Raw genomic sequence first — 21175 nt, forward strand, 5'->3', positions numbered from 1 at the left:
CCATTCTGACAGACAATAGAGGTATGACTGCTGAATCCTACACAAATGCACTTTATAAGCACTTGTACGAGTGCATGGATCATGCAATCCCTAACAGAAAGAAGATGCTATCCTCCAAAAAAAAAGTAAGCCAATCTGGTGGTCCCCTGCTATAAACTAACTCTACAACAGAAGAAAGAAACTGTTGCAAAAAAGAGTAAAATCCTATGATTGGAGGAACTTCCTGGTCAGCCTCAGTAAGAAGCTGAGATCCCTCATAAAAATCCTTCAAAGCTAGTTACAAAAACAAAATTGCCAAAGATTCCAAGACAACCACAAGGCATTCTATAGCTATGTCAAGAATCTAAATGACAATACTCAGATCTGCTCTGAGTTGCAGTAGACTGGCACTAGATATACTGATCCCAAGGATATTGCCAATATTCTGGCAGATTCAGTGCCAACTTCACCCCCCCCCCCTCACCCCCTAAAGAGCCCATCTCAATACCGAAAGAATGCCAAATTCCGGTCATCATGGCCACTCAGGTAAAAAAAAAAAAAAAAAAAAAAAAAAAACACCCCGCACTCTCCAAAGCCAAGAATACAGCATCCATGGGACCACATGACATCCCGGGCTATGTACTGCATGATCTACAAAATGAACTGGTACCTCACCTATGTGTCTTGTTTAATCATAGCCTCACCTCAGGCTTTCTGCCCACAGAGTGGTGCACAGCTACAGTCATCCCACTCCACAAGGGGGGATCCACTTTGGATTCCGGGAACTACCGTCCCATCAGTCTGACAAGTCTGATCTGCAAGGCCATGGAATGTATTGTTATGGAACTTGGCAACCTTTAAACACTGGACCCCACCCAGTTTAGGTTCGTGAAGGGCCGATCTGGCCTCCTGAACTTGATCGACTTCTTTGAATCGGTCTCCAGAGCCGTGGATGAGGGTAAGGTAGTTCACACAGCCTACTTGGACCTCGCCAATGCTTTTGACACTGTCCCCCACTCTGGAATCATAGATAAACTTACTAAGCTGGGCATTAATCCCTGCATCACTTGATTGGTTGCAAACTGGCTTACTGATGGAACACACACTGTAAAAGTAACCTACTCCAAATCCAGCTGCAGACAAGTGGTGTACCGCATTGTTCTGTCCTGGGACCACTCTTGTTTGGCATCTGCTTCTCTGAAGTACAGGTCAATACTAAGGGACTCTGGCTTACAAAGTTTGCAGATGACTGTAAGATGGGAGCCATTATTGAATCCCCAGGTGATGTGGATGTACTATAAAGGGCCTTACTGAAACAGATGCCTGATGCCAGAGCCATGGGTTCAAGCTAAATGCCAAAAAATGTATAGTTGTCCCCTTTGGGGAAAATTCACATACCTGTGAATTACCATATAGGTGGTAGTACACTAAACACCGAATGTGTGATGAGACCTAGGGTCACAGGTGGACAACTGGTCTCACCTTTAATAACCACATAGCCACAACAGTTATAACATCTTTCTACATGGCACACCACATCACTAAGGGCTTTTCATCCAGAAAAAAGGTCATTGTCCCTCTGGACTCATTTCTCATTAGACCCATTATAGAATACAATGCCCCGTTTGGTATGTACCTCAGAAGACATCTGCAACAACTGGAAAGGCCGCGGAAATACCTCACAAAAAGAATCACAGGCCTAAAGCAGATGCCTTATGCTGACTGTGTAAAGAAACTCCAACTATACTATCGCATATCGCCTACTCAGAGGCGATCTCTGCCTAACATACAAGGCCATGTCAAACCCGGGGTTGTTGGACATACTACACTTAAAGAAATCCCAATCCCTCCAAGCCACACGCTTCAGGGATCTTAACCTTGTCATGATGATGAATAGGGCCTATACAAGCCTAGCCATAACAATTCCCTTGCTATTTCTTCCCACAGTATTTACTTCCCTGGACCCCTGTCTAGCAGGGTGACTGATGTGATCCCTGGGGTGAATTGCCTCTCTCCCCATCCGATCATCAAGGTTCCTTTTGAAGAGGGCCAAAGAGGCGCTCTGCTTGACATGTATGGGCAGTCTATTCCAGAGACTGGGGAGTCTCTGGGTCAGGAACCTGTTCCTCCAGCATATTTTGTTCATTGTGATGACAAGGTTGAGATCCCTGAAGAACGTGTCTCTGAGGGATTGCGATTTCTTTGTGTAGTATGTCCAACAGCTCAGGGTTTGACATGGCCTTGTATGTTCAGAGATCGCCTCTGAGTAGACTTTATGCGAGAGAGTATAGGTGGAGTTTTTTAGACTGTCAGCATAGGGCATCTGCTTCAGGCCTGTGATTATTTTAGTGAGGTGTTTTTGCGGCCTTTCTAGTTGTTGCAGATGTCTTGAGAGGTACATACCAAACTGGGCGTTGTATTCTATAATGGGTTTAATGAGTACAGTGGGATAATGACCTTTTTTCTGGATGAAAAGCCCTTGGTAATAATGTGAGCCACATAGAAGGATTTCCTGACTGTTGTGGCGATGTGGTTATCGAAGGTGACCACTGTCCACCTGTGTCCCTAAGCTTCTTATCACACTTTCGGTGTTTAGTGTACTGCCACCTATGTGGTAATTCACAGGTACATGTTTTTTCCCAAAGGGGATAACTGTACATCTGAAGTAGGAGAATTCATTTGTCAGCAACCTGTGGGTATGGATCCGATATCGGATCCGAACCGGCATTGTTTATCCAGCTATGGATCCGAGCTCCTAGCTCCTCCCCTCACTCATAATGCCCTGCTCTCCCTACATGACCCCAGATCTAGTTTGCCGCATTCATGGTGACAGCCTAGATTTCGAGCTCCATAAGCTAAGTGTTTTTTTCAGTAATTTATAAGGGTTATTTCTGTTTAAAAATACTTTAACTGTGTGAAAGTGTTAGGTTCCCTTCCTATTTATAGTATTTTTGGGTTAAGTTAACTTATTTTTATGTACCCTCCCCTGTCTGGCGCGTAGCTAGTGTAAGTGTGTGTTTTTCTTTGGGGCCTTCGGTGTGTGTCTTACTTTAATTTTTTTTTATTTAAAAAAAAAAAGTTAGTATGTCTGAGGCCCCAAAGGCAATCTTCTCAAAATGCTCCGAGTGTGGCCATAAGCTATCCCCTGCTGATGGCCACACTCGGTGCGTTCGATGCCTTGGGGTTGAACACCTCACTTCTGGGTGTTCAATCTGTGCAGGGTTCAACCCCAGGGCATTGAAGGAGCGGAGGTCGAAGCTGGTCTTGGCGGGTCTCTTACCCCCAGACTCTGCTTCGGCCCCCACCCCGTTGGTAGTGACTGCTTCTGCGGTTACTGCCTTGCCTGCTCCCCCTCCTCCTCCCGGGATTCAAACTCCCTCTACGGGTTCGGAGGAGAGGGAAGCCAGGAAGAAGGACTGGAGAGAGAAGCACCACAAGCGGCGGGTCGAGACCTCCGTCTCGGCCCCGCCGGCTAAGCGGACTTCTCCTCCGGCCTCTCTGGCTGCTGGCTCTCCTCCTCCTCGGCTTCGGTCCCCATGTTTTTCACCGGGGCCTGAGGAGGAGGAGACCCGACCTCCTTCGAGGCTATCGAGGCGGCACTCAAGGCCTACCTCGGTAGCCTCATCAAGGTTTACCTACAGCCTCTCCGATGCTGATCTGGACCGGATGATGCGAAGGTTCATCCAGGCCCAGATGTAGATGGGAGTGCTCCTGCCCCCCCCCCGGGGGGGGGGGCTCGACCCCATTTTTGAAGCCCATAGCTCCTTCTCTGACCCGCTACCCGGGCTTGGAGCTGGGCAGCTTCGGAGCTGGGGGTGGGCCGGTGCCGACAGTACTGGGTACTTCGGATCCGACCCTACCCTCGAGTTTGTCAGATCTGACCTCTTGGAGCCTTGGCCCGAGCTTCGAATCCGGGGGACTCAGTGTGCCTTCGGCGCCGTCCGTGTCGGAGCGCACTGGTCCCTCGGATCCAAGGGGCTCAGTGCCGGCTCCGATCCACTCCTCAGATCCGAGGGGGAGCAAACTTTGGGATCCTTTGGTCGAGGCTGGCTCCCCCTCTGCTTTTGATGTAGTGGAGAGGGCTCTGTTGAGGGCATCCGGACCCCCGGCCCTTGCTTCGGATCCGTCCCGCACTCCATCTGCTCTGGGTCAGACTTCCGTCACCCGGCCACTGGGACAGCCCATTTCACTGCCCCAAGCAGTTCCTTTGGAACTGGACACCGCTGGCGAGGGCTCCTCGGACAGCCCCCCCGAGGAAGCACCTCGCAAGCACACGTGTAAGAAGACGCACATAGACTCCCCCGAGTCTTTAACTGAAGACACGGACTTGGAGGAAGGGGAAGGCTCCCCAAGATCACCCCCTGAGGATGTCTCTTTTGGAGACATCATGGAAATGTTACGTATAAGAGGTGGGTGGTCTGCCCCAAAGTCTTCCTCGGACGAGTCCATGTTCTTGGAGGCATTTGAAGCGGGCCCGTCTACCTCTTGGGTGTCCCCTCCTGCCGACCCCCTGGTGGACCTGATTACCACCAGGGCGTGGAAGGAACCGGACACCGTGGAGCCAATCCCCAAGAGGCCAGACAGGATTCTTAGTCCCCCTGCTGACCGTGCCCACTGGAGCAAGGGACCCCCTGTAGATGCCATGTTGTCGGCAGCAGCCACTAAGAGGGAACTCGCTCAGGAGAGTCCCTCAGTCCATCCCCCGAGCAAGGAGTCTCGGATGATGGACCGCTTGGGGAAGCGAATGTTTAGTTCAGCGACCTTCTCAGTGAGGGCGCTCAACTATTTGGCACATGTCATTAGGATGCAGCGCGATCTTATCAAAGAATACGCTGCATCCCCCCCAGAGTCCATGTCGGAGGAGGACAAACTCTTGCACTCCACCCGTATGGCCACTCTTCGTTCCGTGACCAATACCTCTATGCGGTTACTTTCCCATGCTACCACAGGAGCTGCTGGAGCTGCAGTTGTGGGCCTAGTCACAAGACGCCAGGCCTGGCTCCGCCATTGCGATTTCACAGAGCCCTTCAAGGCGTCATTCGCGAACGCCCCCTTTGACATTTCTGCCCTTTTTGGCAAGATGGTTCGCGACACCTTTGTCCAGAGCGAGAAGGGTGGGAAGACGCTGTCTGCCGTCTGAGTCTGCTTCTCTGTGCCCCAGAGGTCCTACTCTAGGAACCAAAAGGGCCAGAAGAAGATGTGGTTCCGGAAGTCGCAGCAATCCCAACCCGCTCCGGACAACCAGTCCTTCTGCGGCAGAGGAGGACAGGGAGGACGCTGCCCTAGGGGCAGAGGGGCTCCTAGGAATTTTGGGTCCAGAGAACCTTTCTCTGAACGGCCCACGCAGCAACCCTGAGGGGTTGCCCGACTGCTCCACTCTGGAGGCAGTCAGGAGATGTTTTTCGGAGCACCTAGCGGCATGGGAGTCCATAACATCAGACCGCTGGGTTCTCCAGATTATATCCAGAGGCTGCAAAATCCCATTTCTTCACGTCCCAAAATTAAAATCCCTCCCCGACATTCCACCCGATCAGAGGGAGGCCGCTTCAGCAGAAATTGGCCATCTGCTGAGGAAAAGAGCCATCCAGCCCGTCCCCCCAGACCAGATCGGATCAGGGTTCTACTCCAGGTTCTTTTTAGTGCCAAAAAAGACGGGAGACCTAAGACCCATTCTGGACCTGTCCCTATTGAACCTGGCAGTTCCCAAGGAGAAGTTCCGGATGGTCACTCTACAATCCATCCTCCCCCTTCTAGGAGAGAATCACTGGATGTGCTGTATAGACCTCAAGGATGCGTACTACCACATACTAATGGACAGACGATCCAGGAGGTTTCTTCACTTCCGGCTGGGAGCCAGTCACTACCAGTTCAGGGTCCTTCCCTTTGGTCTCACCACAGCCCCCAGGGTGTTCACCAAAGTATTAGCAGTGGTTGCGGCCCACCTGAGGCTTCAGGGGGTGCAGGTCTTTCTGTACCTGGACGACTGGCTTCTCACCGCCCCAACAAGGCATCTACTATTCTTGGCAAGAGACTCTTTTCTTCGCCTAGCTCCCTGGCTAGGCATCACGGTGGAAAGTCCAACCTGGTCCCTACTCAGTTAATAGAATTCATAGAAGCCAGGTTAGACACGAGGAAGTTAAGGGCCTTTCTCACAACCGACAGAGTCCAGAATCTGCGACTCCAGGTGCGGGCCATCCTCCACTCCAGCTCTGTTCCTGCGGAATTGGTCCTGAGGGCACTAGGGTCTATGGCGGCAGCGATTTCTCTTCTTCCACTCGCCCGCTTGAGCATGTGGGTACTTCAGTGGACACTTCAGGTGCAATGGTCATTTCTCTCCCTCCCCCTGCATCACCCCATTGCAATCAGCAAGGCTTGCAAGCGGTCTCTCTTGTGGTGGCTCCATTCCCCGGATCTCCACAGAGGCCGCCCTTTTTGTGCATCTCCCCCTCTCGCCACAGTGACCACGGACGCTTCCCGCCTCTGGTGTGGGGGGCATTTTGCGGGCCGGACAGTCCAAGGCACGTGGAACGACTCCGAGACCTCCCTGCATATCAATGTTCTGGAAATGAGGGCGGTGCTCTTGGCGTTGCAAGCACTTCAAGCCTTCCTTCCCCTGGGAACAATTTCGATTCAGTCAGACAACATGTCGGTGGTCTGGTACATCAGCAAACAGGGGGGAACCAGGTCTTACCCTTTGTCGAGAAGCCATGAGAGTGTGGGAATGGGCGATCTCCACCAACCGCTTTCTCATTGCAACGCATATTCCGGGTCGGTCCAACATCCTTGCGGACAAGCTCAGTCGCACCATTCTCTCCCTGTACGAGTGGTCTCTCAATGCTCAAGTAGCGGAACGTATCTTCGCACGGTGGGGGACTCCCTGTTGCGATCTCTTTGCTTCTCCCTTAAACGCCAAGTGCGACAGTTTTTTCGCTGTAATCCCACCTCCAGGGGATTCCCCGAGAGACGCTCTGGTGCATGCTTGGCCTCCTGGTCTTCTTTACGCATACCCTCCTCTGCTTCTGATGCTCCAGGTGCTTCAGAAAGCCTCTCGGTTGGGGTGCAGAATGATCCTCATTGCCCCATTCTGGCCTCGACAGATCTGGTTCCCTTACCCAAGGTCTCATTCAGTGAATCCACCTTGGATTCTAGATCCCATTCCAGATCTGATATCACACCCATCGAACCTACCAACTCCGAACCTGGACAACCTGAAGCTGACTGCTTGGCTTCTCCAGTTCCACTCCTCATCAGGACTCCCGGTATCTCGTCCCCAGTTAAGGCCATTCTGGTAGCGGCTCATAAACCCTCTACCAGAAAAATTTACCGCAGTAAATGGAAGCGTTTCTCCATTTGGGCAGAGCGGCAAGGTCTAGATCCCTTCACGGTTCCCCTTCCTTTGGTTCTAGACTTCCTTACTACTCTATTTAATGATGGCGCCAGTAGTTCTACGGTCAAAGTTCAGCTAGCAGCCATTTCTCATTACCATGTTGGTCATGACTCTGGGCCTCTTATGTCTGCCAAGTTATGTAAAATCTTCCTAAAAGGCACCTTTTTGCTTAGACCCCCTGTCAAAGAGACGGTTCCCCCGTGGGATCTTTCTTTGGTTCTTCAGGCCTTGACCGCTCCCCCCTTCGAGCCTGCGGCCACAGTAGATCTAAAATTCTTGTCTCTTAAGACTGCATTTTTAGTAGCCATTACCTCAGCTAAGAGAGTTTCTGAACTTCAAGCCCTGTCCATGAAACCGCCTTATTTGGTCTTCCATCCGGACCGGGTATGCCTCAGGATCAATCCCTCCTTTCTTCCTAAGGTAGCTTCGGAAGCGAACATTAATCAGTCCATCAACCTCCCTGTTTTCTTTCCTAAGTATCAGAACAAAGGTGAATACAAGCTGCAATTCATGGATGTTCACAGGCAGCTTTGTTTTTATCTTAACAGGACAGCTGGTCATAGGCAATCCGACCAATTGTTCATTTCCTTTGCCAAATTCAATCTGGGTAAGCCAATTTCCAAAGTTTCCTTGTCACGCTGGATTTCTCAGTGTATTCTGTTAGCTTACCAAGCTTCTGGGAGGCCCGCACTGGAGGGAGTCCATGCTCATTCGACTCGGTCTGTCTCTACTTCAGTGGCCTTTAAGTCTTGGGTTCCTCTGGATGACATTTGTTCAGCAGCCACTTGGGCTTCATCAAATACCTTTATTTCTCATTACAAGCTGGACATCACGTCTAGAGGTAGAGCATCCTTTGGCTCCGGTGCTCGAATATCCTTCCATGATGGCCGCCCAAGATTCAGGTAGCTGGGGACTCTGTCCCACAGGTTGCTGACAAATGAATTCTCCTACTTCAGATTTAAAAGTTATGTACTTACCATAACATTCCATCTGAGTAGGTGGATTCATTTGTCTGCAACCATCCCGCCCTCCTATCCCCCTGGCATTGTTAGTTTCCTGCATAGGATGTATTACCCTTTATTATTAGGGTAGTTGGTGCAGGGCAAACTCGATCTGAGGTCATGTAGGGAGAGCAGGGCATTATGGGTGAGGGGAGGAGCTAGGAGCTCGGATCCATAGCTGGATAAACCATGCCGGTTCAGATCCGATATCGGATCCATACCCACAGGTTGCAGACAAATGAATCCACCTACTCAGATGGAACGTTATGGTAAGTACATAACTTCTAAATTTCTTGGCATTGAGCTTGAGCCCATGGCTATGGCACCAAGCATCTGTTTCTGTAAGGCCCTTTTGTATAATATCTGCATAATTTGGGGAATTCAGTAATGGCTCCCAATTTGCAGTTATTTGCGAACTTTGTTAGCCAGAGTCCCTTAGTGTTGGCCTGTACTTCAGAGATGTACATGCCAAACAAGAGCGGTCCCAGGACTGAACTCTGAGGTACTCCATTTGTCTGGAGCTGGATTTGGAGTCTGCTACTTTTTCCGTGTGGGTTCTGTCAGAACGCCAGTTGGCAGCCCATCGAGTGACGTAGGGATTTCATTTCTTAGTCGTGCTTTCCCTTACTTTACATTTCTAATGTTCTTTTCATTGTCAGAAGCTTGTTCTGCTTCTAGCTAATGTACTATTTTTCCAGCACAGAGGTTCATATTCGGCTGTTTACTGAAGCTGCACCATACTGGGAGCTCCTTTAAGGCTAGTCTTGATGGGTAGACATACATTTACACCAGGGTTATTTACACCCCTGCACAATTTAGAAGATGAGTACTATTAAGTTCTTGAAAAAGACAGCAAGAAATTTTTAATTTGTCTACATAAAGTTGTATGTGGCTAGGCATGTTATGGTCCCATTGTCACTTGTCTGGTGTGTTCTTGTGTAATAATGATGTAGCTTTTTTTATATCTTACTTTTTTCTTTGACTTATTTGTTTTTTATTTCTCATGTCCTTACTGCTTTTCTTGTATGTAATAAATGGACCTTTTTTTTTTGTTCTGACCATGGCAGACCACTTTACCAGAATAAGCTTGTCCTGCAAGTGGACTTCATGGTCTGAATGCTGGATTGCTAGTGACAGCTGCAAAGACTAACATGTACCCCTTCTGTAGTTTTTTTTTAAACATTTACTGATAAATGTTTCTCTTTTCTAGCTGGTAAATGCTTATGTAATGACAAGTAGAGAACCTCCACTGAACACTGCTGCTTGCCGTCTCCTGCTGGATATCATGCCTGGACTGGAAACTGCTGTTGTTTTCCAAGAGAAGGTAGCTAATTTTCCTGTAGAACTTTTTCACGACTGATAAAAGATTTATGAAATGAATGTGCAAATAGTTAATCAGGCAGTTTGTGTAACTGTGCAACTAGCCACGTGTAATGCTGCTGAATGGAGTTTGTGTGTGAGAGATGTCTCCTAGGGGCAGGTGTGTAGGACTGTTGTTTCAGCTTTGTGGGAGGAGACTGTCACATGAATGTCCTGAGCAGATGAATCTGCTCCTTACTAGATGGTAAAGCATGTAATTGGAGAGGCTAGAATGAGTAGTATGACCCGGGGAAGGAAGTCTGATGTTCTAGTCCTGGAAAGGTTGATTTTCTACAGTGGGGTAAGTAATTCTAATAAAGCAGGAAGGAGTTCTGGGACTTGTACTATGTTTTTTTTTTCAGGAGCTGCATTCTACTCTGTCTTGTAAAGCAGTTGCACACTGAACCTTTTGAAATTTAATTAAATAGTGACTAAAACTGCATCTGTTTTTGATGTACCCTTTCTTTAGTTTAAAGGTAGAGAGTTTCTTCTTTCATTGTTCTTTTAAATCATTCAAATATTAGAAGCATTTGCTCCTTTGGCTGCTTTAATAGTGAGCTTTTGAATGTCACAAGTGTATTCATGTGTTCACATGTCTGTGTTTATATATATATGTATATATATATATATATATATATATATATATATATATATATATATATATATATGTAAAATCTACACACACAAAACTGTATGTAACATAATGCACTTGTGCATTTTGCACTATGTGGTTAAGAACTCAACTTCAGGGTTTCAGGCTCACTCCTAACGTCTAGTCACTGTCTCTGTGAAGTTGACATGTCCTCCAGGTACTTTGGTCCCATGTCCCAAAAACATAGTTTTGTCTACTTTAAGTTTCCATGTTGTTTACCCCTGTTGAGAATGGTCAGATGAAGCACATTTGCACACATTCACAGTTTCATGTGCAGCATTTTATTTAAATGTACATATCAAATTATAGCTGTGTTACATATGTGTACCTTTATGTACATAAATCTGTTATGTGCTTGATTTAGTAAGCATTGGCATTCAGCTGGTATACCTTTGGGAGGTGGGAGCAAACCCATGGAAACATGGGGAGGGTTGTGATGGCTCCACTGAGACAGTAACAGTGGACAGGATTTTTTTTACTGAAAGGCCTGTAACTGTGAGGTAGAAGACCTCGCCATTGTCTCTTACAAAGCATGTTGTAATTAGGTAACTGCTCTAAAAGGGTACTGTGAAGCATTTGTGGATGGGTCCTTTTAATTTTTGCTTCTGAAACTTAAAGCAGCATTAGATGCTCTTATAAATCACTGTTGCAGTATTCTTAACATTGGGGATCTCCTGCCAAGGGTACCCCACCGTCCGGCCAGTCTATCAAATCCTTTAGATCGTATGCTCCCCATACAGGATTGTAGGGCATAAAGATTCTGCCTCATCTGTCTTAACACCCTTTGCTGTGCTGAATACCTAGCCATCAGATAAGTGCCCTGTTAGGTTCTTTTTCTTTTTACAGTTGATCTTGTTTTCCTTTGATTACCTGGAGTTCATGTCATCCAAGAAGGGAAAATGTCAGGGTGGGAGGCAGATTCCCCATAAGGATTATCACAGACAGTGTCTGATTTTGTCTGGGTGCTTTCCAAAACCATACATCCTGTAGTATTTCTAAGGTGTTTGTGCCTAAGACTCTTAGAAGCTGGTTATCTTCCTGGCCATCTGTCTCAAGAACCAGAGGTTTAAACAGTTAGCCCAGGGTAGTGTGACAGAAACGACCCAAAGGTACTTCCATTAAGTAACAAGGCCAAGAAATCTGGGCCGGATTCTTTGCCTGTCAGGCCTTTACCGGATGTGTCTCTAGAAGCTGGTGATAGGCCTGTAGGCCATCTGGTGTTTACTTCAGATTCCTCTGCTGTGATTTCGTAGAGAATGCTATTGATCCTTTTTGCACATCCTCTGAGGCTCTGCAGGTGTCTGCTTTGGACATAGAGGGGAACCACTTCTGATTGTCTTGGAGGGCCCTAGAGAGACCCTACAGATTGTAGTCAGGGAAGAGGTTCTAGGTGCTCTTATTGAATTTGGTCAAACTTCGGAACCTCCGGTGTTTGTTAGGGCTGACAATCCCTACCAAAACAAAATATTAAACTTTCTTCTGTAAGTCCTAAGGACCCTCAAAGGGAATGGCAGGAGTTTACTCTCTGCTTATTTAATGCTTTGATGGCCCTGAAACCTCTCCATGGGGTTTCTGTCCTTACTCCGCCTTCAACTTGTACTCCTTCCAGAAGCTCTAGGGAACCTGGAACCTGATTCCTTGGATGAGGATTCAGAGTTTGATGAAGTGTCCTTGTCTTACTCTTCCCAGATCCCTTTTCCTTTGACTTATAGATGTGATGAAGAGGAGTCCATTAGACCAGAGTCTCCTTTAGAGGAGTTGTCTTTTGGAGAGACAGCCAGAAAGATGGAATATATTTTAAGTGGGATTCTTCTCAGGTGTCTGATATTGGGAAGAGTTATTATGAGTTGCTTCATGTGGACACTCCTAAACCTGCAGTACCTCCTGTGTTGGCTGCTTTGTTAGACATCTTTATAGCTGCTTCTAAGACTTCTGATTCTCTGCACCCTGCTCCAAAGAGAACTGACAGGTTCCCGAGGATTGACCATTCCCATTTAAGTGTCCTTCTGCTGACTGTGTTGTGGTGTCCGTCTCCTTTGACAAGCCTTGTAAGCTTTTGCCCTCTTTCCAAGTTACTGCCTCTGGATAAGGATAGTAGGGCAATGGAGGGAATTAGAAAGAAGGTCCATACTGCTTTTACTTTGGCCTTTAGGGCCATCAGTTACCAGACTCACATGACCAGATATGCTTTGGCCTTGATTGCCCAGGCTTAAGTTATTTCTGACCTCCCTGATTCTGAAGGAAGGTCTTCTACTTTATCTTTTTTGGGTTCTACCACTCAGGTGACTCGTCACTCTGTGAAGTGCAGCTATGTTGTTGCTGTTGTCTTTTCCAGAGCTGCTGCCTTTAGGTCTGTCATGAGGCGTTAATCTTGGCTTTGTCTGAAGGCATTAAGGCCAAGTTGCTGGATGCTCCTTTGGATAATAAGAATCTTAGACTGCTGCTGCTACTGTGTTTACATCTCCAAGAAAAAAGTAAAGCTTTGCAGGACCTTAAACATATTTTTGTGTCCTGTATCCTTAAGTTCTATAGGAACTGTCCTACCAAATCTGTTTTTGTATCCAGAGAGCCTCTTCAAGCCACTAAAAGCAGGAAGGATGGGAGGAAAGCTCCTCCTGCAAATTCTTCCCAGGCTTCTGTGGCCCAGAAGCCGTCTTTTTCTGACAAGAGTGCTTCTCTTTGACATTTACCCCCCCCCCAATCTTCAGCCAGGTTCCCTTGTCCCTTCAGCTGTCCCTCTGTCCTCCAAGCTGGCAACTCATCACCTCAGATCCTTTGGATGTTTGTATTTCACAGTTTCAGAACAAGTGGGTAAACATACCTTGCAATGTGGTTTTGATGCTTTAGAGGCCTCATGTAGAGCTGCTGTTACAGGATCAGTCATATGTAGACATGCTTGGCTCAAAGAGCAAACCTTACCAGATCATGTCAAAGCTAAATTACTAGATGCACCTCTGCAAAAAGATGTATTGTTTGGTGTTAAAGCTGAGGAGGTATTAAAGAAAACGGAGGAAAAGGCAAAATCAATGCAAACCGTGAAAGATTTCCTACAGGTACAACCTCCACGTTTCAGTAGAAATTGGCCTTCAAATAAATTGGTCCTTTCCAGCCACGGACAGACCCCAAAGAGGTAGATACAGGCGCCCGAGGGGTAGAGGGCAATTTCAAGGATCGTTTAGAGGCAGACAATGGCAAGCACCTACTCAGAGGTGGTGAGGATAGTTCACAGCCATTCAGAAAGCAGAACCAATGACTTTCCCCTTTGCATGCCAAGCAAGGCTCAAATGGCAGCACCTTTAGGCGGAAAACTGGCTAGTTGTTCCAGTGATCAGGTTTTGCTGATCCGTGGGCTTTGTCTTGGTTCCTGTACTTCTCCATTTTCTTTGTTTGGTCAGGGGGAAGTTTCTTTACTCACCAGTGGGAGTGGGGAGTACTGAGCTGCCTGTTTGTCCTCAGAGGAGTGGTTAAAGACAGTAACTTGTAATTCATTGGCCATTTTGGGTCATTTCCTGCCTTTTCCAGCCCTCTGCTATAAAGCACGCTTTGGCGGGCTTTTCTGGCTGTAGAGAACTCAGCACGGCTCCTCGTGGTATCCAGCAGAGTTCCTACAGCAGCAGAGACCAGGAAAAGCAACTTTCCAGATTTTAAGTATTTTTTCTAGCATTTTTCGACCATTTGAGTTATTCAACGACTGTTTCTGTCTATTTTATAGTGGTATTACCTGTTTTTCCTGTTTTTATAAGCTTTAATTGTTGGTTGCACTTCTTAGTTTAAGTTTGCTTAAAAGTTAAACTACAGGCTAATACACTCAAGTGTACTAGCTTTTGATAGCATTTAATGGAAAAGCAAGCATTTATTGTGTTTTCTGTTCTGTCTGTGAAAAAAATTTAAAAAAAAAACAAAAAAATATTCTTGTTCTCCTAACTTTCCTGGCTAGTTGTTCCAGTGATCAGGTTTTGCTGATTCCCTGGGCTTTGTCTTGGTTCCTGTACTTCTTTGTTTGGTCAGGGGAAAGTTTCTTTACTCACCAGTGGGAATGGAGAGTACTGAGCTGCCTGTTTGTCCCCAGAGGAGTGGTTTAAGACAGTAACTTGTAATTCATTGGCCATTTAGGGCCATTTCTTGCCTTTTCCAGCCCCCTGCTATAAAGCACGCTTTAGCGCGGAGTTGCCACTAGAGCAGCGCCGGTTTAACAAGGTTAAACTTTTTCTGGCTCCATAAAGTCTGTTCTTCATTTTTTCCCTTAGAACTGCTATACTAGTAACCTAAACAGTATATCCCTTAACAAAAAAGGGCAGCACTTGTTCCTAAAAGTTTTTTTTTTTCAAAAAAAGCTCAGCACTTGTCTTAAAAGCATCTTCCTTGCAGGTTAAGCACTTCTATATTATACAAAGTCCCTCACTTGCGAAACCCCCCAGGAGTACCCACTTCCTTACTAAGTCCCCTCTTATTCAGTCTCATACCTAACTCCTTAATGTTTCTAGCATGTCGAAGGGCCAGATGCTGGCGTTCTTTCCTGCTCAGTTGGTGAATCTGGGAATATTGAGGCAATGTTACAATTGCCTCATGTACACCGACAACCCTCTCCTCCTCCCACATAACACAAATACTTGCGAGAGATGCAGCTATTTAGCCAAACTGGAGGCCGAGCTCTCTCAACTCAGGACTGGCAAGACCAAACAGAAGGAGAAGGCAACTACACACACCACAAAACCAGCCTCACATAATGCTACCACACCACTGAATCAAACACATAAACACACAAAGACCTACTCGGAGGCTCTGAGTAAAAATTTACCTAAACAGCAGAGGCCTCCAAAGCAGACACCCAAGCAACTGCTACCTCATGACACCACACAAGCAAACACATAAACTACAAAATCAGTGTGCAAAGCAGTCACAGCCCTTAAGGCCAAATACAACACCAAACATACTTGTCATAGGTGACTCCATAGTCAGACACACTGACGTCCCACTCACCAGGCTGAACAAGGAGAGGGTCACAGTAAGCTGCCTATCGGGCGCTAGAATCCACCACATAACACAAGCACTCTGGTCACTCCACGGCAAGTACAAATATGACACAGTCATTGTCCATGCTGGTGTGAACGACCTGAGACGTACCTCCCTGGACTACATGAAAAGAGACATAGAGGAGCTCTCTGATTATGTAGCCCAGGCAGGTATGACCCTGACCCTGAGCAGTATCCTTCCTTCACCAAGAATGATGCCACAATATAGAGACAAGATGATCAACTTTAACAATTGGCTTAATTTTTGGTGTCATTCAAAGGGGATCCGGTGTCTGTCTGCCTGGGATGACATGCTTGACAAGCCACGTTGCTTCGCAAGGGACGGCTTGCACCTGTCACCCCTGGGATTCGAATATTGGCTAAGGCTCTTGCCACCCCATAGTGCCTTTTTTAGGCAAGGCTCAAATTCTAAACCTACCACCCTAGAAAACAAAAATGGGAAGAAACTGAGGGTAATGCTGCTCAATGCCAGAAGTCTAAATCTCAAAATGTACACACTCGAGGCCCTTCTCAGTATGGAGAACATCGATGTCTGTGCTGTAACTGAAACCTGGTTCAAGGCTCCTGAGAGCACCCCGGCACTATCAGGTTTTACCTCATATCATGCCGGCCCCAAAACCCGGACCACACCACAAAAGGAGGAGGTGTATCCATATTCATAAAGGATACCCACACCTCCAGGTTGGTGGCAACGCACGAAGCTTCGGAAACCATCCAGGTGCAACTAACCATAGGCAAAACTGCTCTACAATTTGTAGCATGCTACAGGCCACCCTCTCAAACTCAGGAACCCCACACAGCCTTCCTGAAGACACTGGAGGGTATAAATGTATCTCCAAACACCATCATATTGGGTGACTTCAACTACCCGAATATAGACTGGGAACATTACTCAAGCCCAAACTTCCTAGCTCAACGGTTCCTGGAGTTCATAAATTCAAATGCCATGGAACAACTAGTCACTGTTCCCACGAGAGGAGAAAATATACTAGATCTCATTATCACAAACATGGGGACAAAATGCTCCAACCGGAAGTATATCTCTCATTGGTGAGATCTGATCACAAACTAATCTCACTGGAAATCCACATCCCGCCCCCACCCCAAACAAAAAAGACCACAGTGAAGAACTTCTCTAAAGCCAACTTAACACTACTCAAGACTGGTGTGGTATCCTTCAAGGCCCCTGAGCCAGTGGAAACCACAACCCAAGCTGCGGAAGCCCTTACAAATGCCTTCTATGAACACCTCCAGAACTGCATGGACCAGGCAATCCCAAATAAAACAAAGACTCTTTCCATCAAGGGCAAACGTCCAGTCTGGTGGACCCCATCCATTAACAAACTTTACAATAAGAGGAGAAAGCTATTACATGATAGAACAAAATCCATAAAAGGGAAGTCACCCCTGATCAGTATTAGTAAAAAAATACGAGCACTCATAAAATCAACTAAGGCCAATTTTGAGCGAAAAATTGCAATGGATTCAAAAGACAATCATAAGGCCTTTTTCAGCTATGTTAGGAACCTGGGTGGAAACTCCCAGATATACTCAGAATTAGTCCAAAATGATACAAAAATCACTGAACCCACAGACATTGCCAAAATATTGGCAGACAGGTTCAGTGCAAACTTCACCCCCCCCCCCCCCTAAAGGAGAGATAACTATCCCAGCGGAGTGTAGCCTCCCAGACATCTCAAATGTGCAGGTGAAAGCTGCTCTCTCTAAAGCTAAAAACACAGCATCAGTGGGACCGGATGGTGTCCCCGGCTGTGTGCTACACGAGCTCAATGAGGAACTAAACCGGCACATAAGGCAGCTGTTTAATCTCAGCCTTACCACAGGATACGTGCCCAAGGAGTGGCGTACGGCAACTGTGGTCCCACTCCACAAAGGCGGTGCCTCTACGGACCCTGGTAATTACTGCCCCATAAGCTTAACAAGTCTAGTCTGCAAAGCTATGGAGAGGATCATAATGGAGCTCATAAACAAAGATATAGGGAACTTAGACATTGGACCCGACCCAGTTTGGCTTCGTCAAGGGCAGATCATGCCTTTTGAACTTGGTCGACTTCTTCGAAACAGTCACCAAGGCCATTGATGAGGGAAAGGCAGTCCATACAGCCTACCTTGACCTTGCAAAGGCTTTCGGCACAATACCCCACTCGGGTATTGTAGAAAAACTTACCAGCTTAAATATAAACCCATATGTCACAAGATGGGTTGCAAACTGGCTTAAGGACAGAACCCACAGGGTTAGAGTTGCTGGCGCTATGTCAGACTCCCAGCTGGTTACAAGTGTTGTCCCACAGGGCTCGGTCCTTGGCCCCTTATTGTTCGGCATCTACTTCTCAGAAGTACAGGCCAACATGGGAGGACTTTGGCTGACAAAGTTTGCAGACGACTGCAAACTGGGCGCCATAGTGGAAAGTGCATCGGACACGGATATCCTTCAGAGGGGACTCACGGAAACAGATAGCTGGTGCCAGAGCCATGGCCTGAAGTTAAACGCCAAAAAATGTATAGTCATACCCTTCGGGAAAAACAAGGTAACCCCAAGCTACCATATAGGTGGCAATCCACTAAGCACAGAAGAGGTTATCAGGGACCTGGGGACCCAGGTTGACAGTGGCCTTTCTTTTGACACTCACGTTGCTAAAGTGGTTAGAAAGACCTTCTACATTGCCCACCTGATCATGAAGGGATTCACATCCAGATCTAGTGAGGCCATTGTTCCCCTGTACTCTTTACTTATTAGACTAATGATCAATTACAATGCCCCATTCGGGATGTATCTCACCCGACATCTGCAGCAATTGGAGAGACCCCAAAAGTTCCTCACCAAAAGGATAAAGAGACTCCAAAATCTGTCATATGCTGCCAGATTGAAGAAACTCCAGCTCTATTCAGTCGCATACTGTCTGCTCAGAGCTGACATGTGCCTGACATACAAGGCCATGTCCAACCCGGAATTAATGGACATGCTCCACCTCAAAAAAATCCAAATCCACCAGAATCACTAGAGCAAGCGACTTAAACCTTAGCACGGATATAAATAGGACGTGCTGGAGGGATAGATTTATCTCTCAGAGACTCCCTATGCTGTGGAATAAAATCCCGGTCCATGTTAGGCAGAGCACCTCACTGGCTCTGTTTAAGAGAAATCTTGACCTGTGAATGGGAGATCGTAGGTTTACCCCGGGAATCATCTCTGGGTCACTGCTGGACAGAGGCACAACAAACTAATGGGCACAGTATTTTTGCATATAAGGGGTGGCGTAAGCCACAAAACTTTGGGCTAGGCTTATAAATGCTTTAGGGCAGATAGCCTAGTATAAACCTATGAACCTATAAAATTGGCATATTGTCACAAAAGACAAATGGATCCTGGACATTATAGACAGAGGCTACAGATTCCACTTTCACACCCTTCCAAAAATGAGAGGCATGCCAAACCTGCCACACAAAGGGCAGAGGCACAAAAACAAATTTCAGATCTGATGGACATGAAAGCTATTCAAGAGGTACCTGCACAAGAACAGGGTTAAGGTTTTTATTCCAGACTATTCCTGGTACCAAGGAAGGGCAAAGATTGGAGACCTATTTTGGACCTATCCATCCTAAACACATTTTTACTTGTGCCAAAATTCAGGATGCTCACATTACAGCAGCTTCTTCCCATGCTGGGCAAGGAGTCTTGGCTGGTAACATTGGACCTCAAGGAGGCATAACCTGCATGTCCCAGTCAGACAAGATTGCAGAAGATGCCTCAGATTTCTTGCAGGTTCAACACATTATCAATTCTCTGCATTGCCCTTTGGCTTATCTACTGCGCCCAGAGTGTTCACGAAATGCCTGGCATCAGTAATTGCCTACTGCAGACTTCAAGGGATACAAATATACCCATATTTGGACGACTGCCTAATCCAAGCGGACAGCAAGCACATACTTCTGAAACATCCGGCGTTTGTAATAATGTTGTTGAATTCTCTGGGATACACAGTCAACAAAAAGAAATCAAGGCTAATACCCTCTCAATTTTCCTGGGTGCCAGCTTGGATACCAACACCCAGATGGCCTACCTCACGCCAGAGAAACAAGGGCAACTAACTCAATACTTCAGAAAACTGGCAACCTTCACCAGGCTGACTGCAAGGAAAATCCTGCAGGCTCTGGGATTCATGGCATCTTGCATCCTACTAATCACATGTGCAAAGCTGCATATGAGGAAACTTCAATGGTACCTAAAAAACCTATGGTCTCAACACAGCCACAGTTTGGAAACAATAATACCACTGATTCCATGTCTTCAAAAGGAATTTCTGTGGTGGGCTCAAGCATGCCAAAGAAACACAGGTCTCCCATTCTGCAAGCCTCAAGCAAATCAAGTCATCACAGCAGATGCCTCGGACTACGCCTGGGGGGCGCACATGACAGATCGGTGCATTCAGGGCAAATGGTCCCAAAAAGAAAAGCACCTACACATCAATCAAAAGGAAATGCTAGCAGTAATAAATGCTATTATAGCTTTCAAAGACCTACTGCATCCAGGCCAGCTATTGATAAGGACAGACAACACCACAGTAATGTGGTACATAAACAAACAGGGAGGAACCCATTTATACCCCCTATGCAGGCTAGCCATGTCTCTTTGGAACATGGCTCTGGAATTACAAATCGAACTTCAAGCACAGTACCTGCCAGGCAAGGAAAACACACTGGCAGACAACCTAAGCAGAAATGTGACAGATCCACACGAATGGAAGTTGCATCCTCAAGTTTTTACAAAGATAATTCAAGCATGGGGAAGGCCAGACATAGATATCTTTGCCTCCCACAGAAATCACCAATTGGCAAAATTCTGCTCAAGGACCTTTCCTCCACAGGCCTGGAAAGTGGACGCACTCTCTTTCAGTTGGACAACAATGACAGTTTACGCCTTTCCACCTCTTCCTCTGCTGCCCAAAGTTCTTTTAAAAACCAGAGCAGACAGACCAAAGATGATTCTCATTGCTCCAGACTGGCCAAGACAACACTGGTATCCACTCCTGAGGAGCCTGACGCATTCCCCACCATGGATCCTGCCTCTAATGCCTCTTCTACTGACTCGGCACAACTTCAAAACTCTTCACAGTCAGCTGAAAACACTCAATCTAGCCGCATGGAAGATTCCTTAAAATCACAACAGACCCTACTCTCCAAGGAGGTGCAGGATGTCATTTTGGAGGCCAGAAGATCTTCTACTAGAAAAGCGTACTCCGCAAAATGGAAACTGTTTTGTGCCTGGAATGAGAAAAAGGGCCAGCATCCTGGAATACTGAATTTACCTCAAATATTACAGTACCTTGCTGAGATGCTAAGCAGTGGGCTTTCATTCTCCTCCATCAAAATCCATGCCTCAGCCATTTCTGCAGAATGCAACACTGATCCTCCTTTATTCTCTCACCCCCTCTTAAGACAGTTCCTCAGAGGGGCTAAGAATATAAAACCCCCAAGGAAACAACCAGTACCTGCTTGGGACCTCAATTTCATTCTAGAAAAACTGACCTTTCCTCCTTTTGAGCCAGCTGCTTCAACAGAACTGCAGTATTTGTCCTGGAAAACAGCCTTCCTGCTGGCTATAACCTCAGCTCGCAGGGTTTCGGAACTACAAGCCCTCATGGCTGTGCAGCCTTTCATCATTTTCCATCAGGACAGAGTTTCCTTACAAACCAATCCTTCCTTTATGCCAAAGGTAGTATCCAGGGTAGCCTTGAATCAGGCT

General features: G+C 46.8%; 1 protein-coding gene across 1 annotated transcript in view; it reads left to right on the forward strand.

The window, feature by feature from the left end:
- Positions 1-21175, forward strand: part of DCAF1 (DDB1 and CUL4 associated factor 1) — a gene marked incomplete in the record, with an annotated part of 1406260 nt that overhangs the window by 320704 nt on the left and 1064381 nt on the right. Inside the window, 1 exon segment of the mRNA XM_044078852.1 lies at positions 9578-9691. Within this exon segment, the coding sequence (XP_043934787.1) occupies positions 9578-9691 (114 nt within the window).

The sequence above is a fragment of the Protopterus annectens genome, chromosome 7.part1, assembly GCF_019279795.1.
Source record: "Protopterus annectens isolate FY-2018-M chromosome 7.part1, PAN1.0, whole genome shotgun sequence".
Lineage (NCBI taxonomy): Eukaryota > Metazoa > Chordata > Ceratodontiformes > Protopteridae > Protopterus > Protopterus annectens.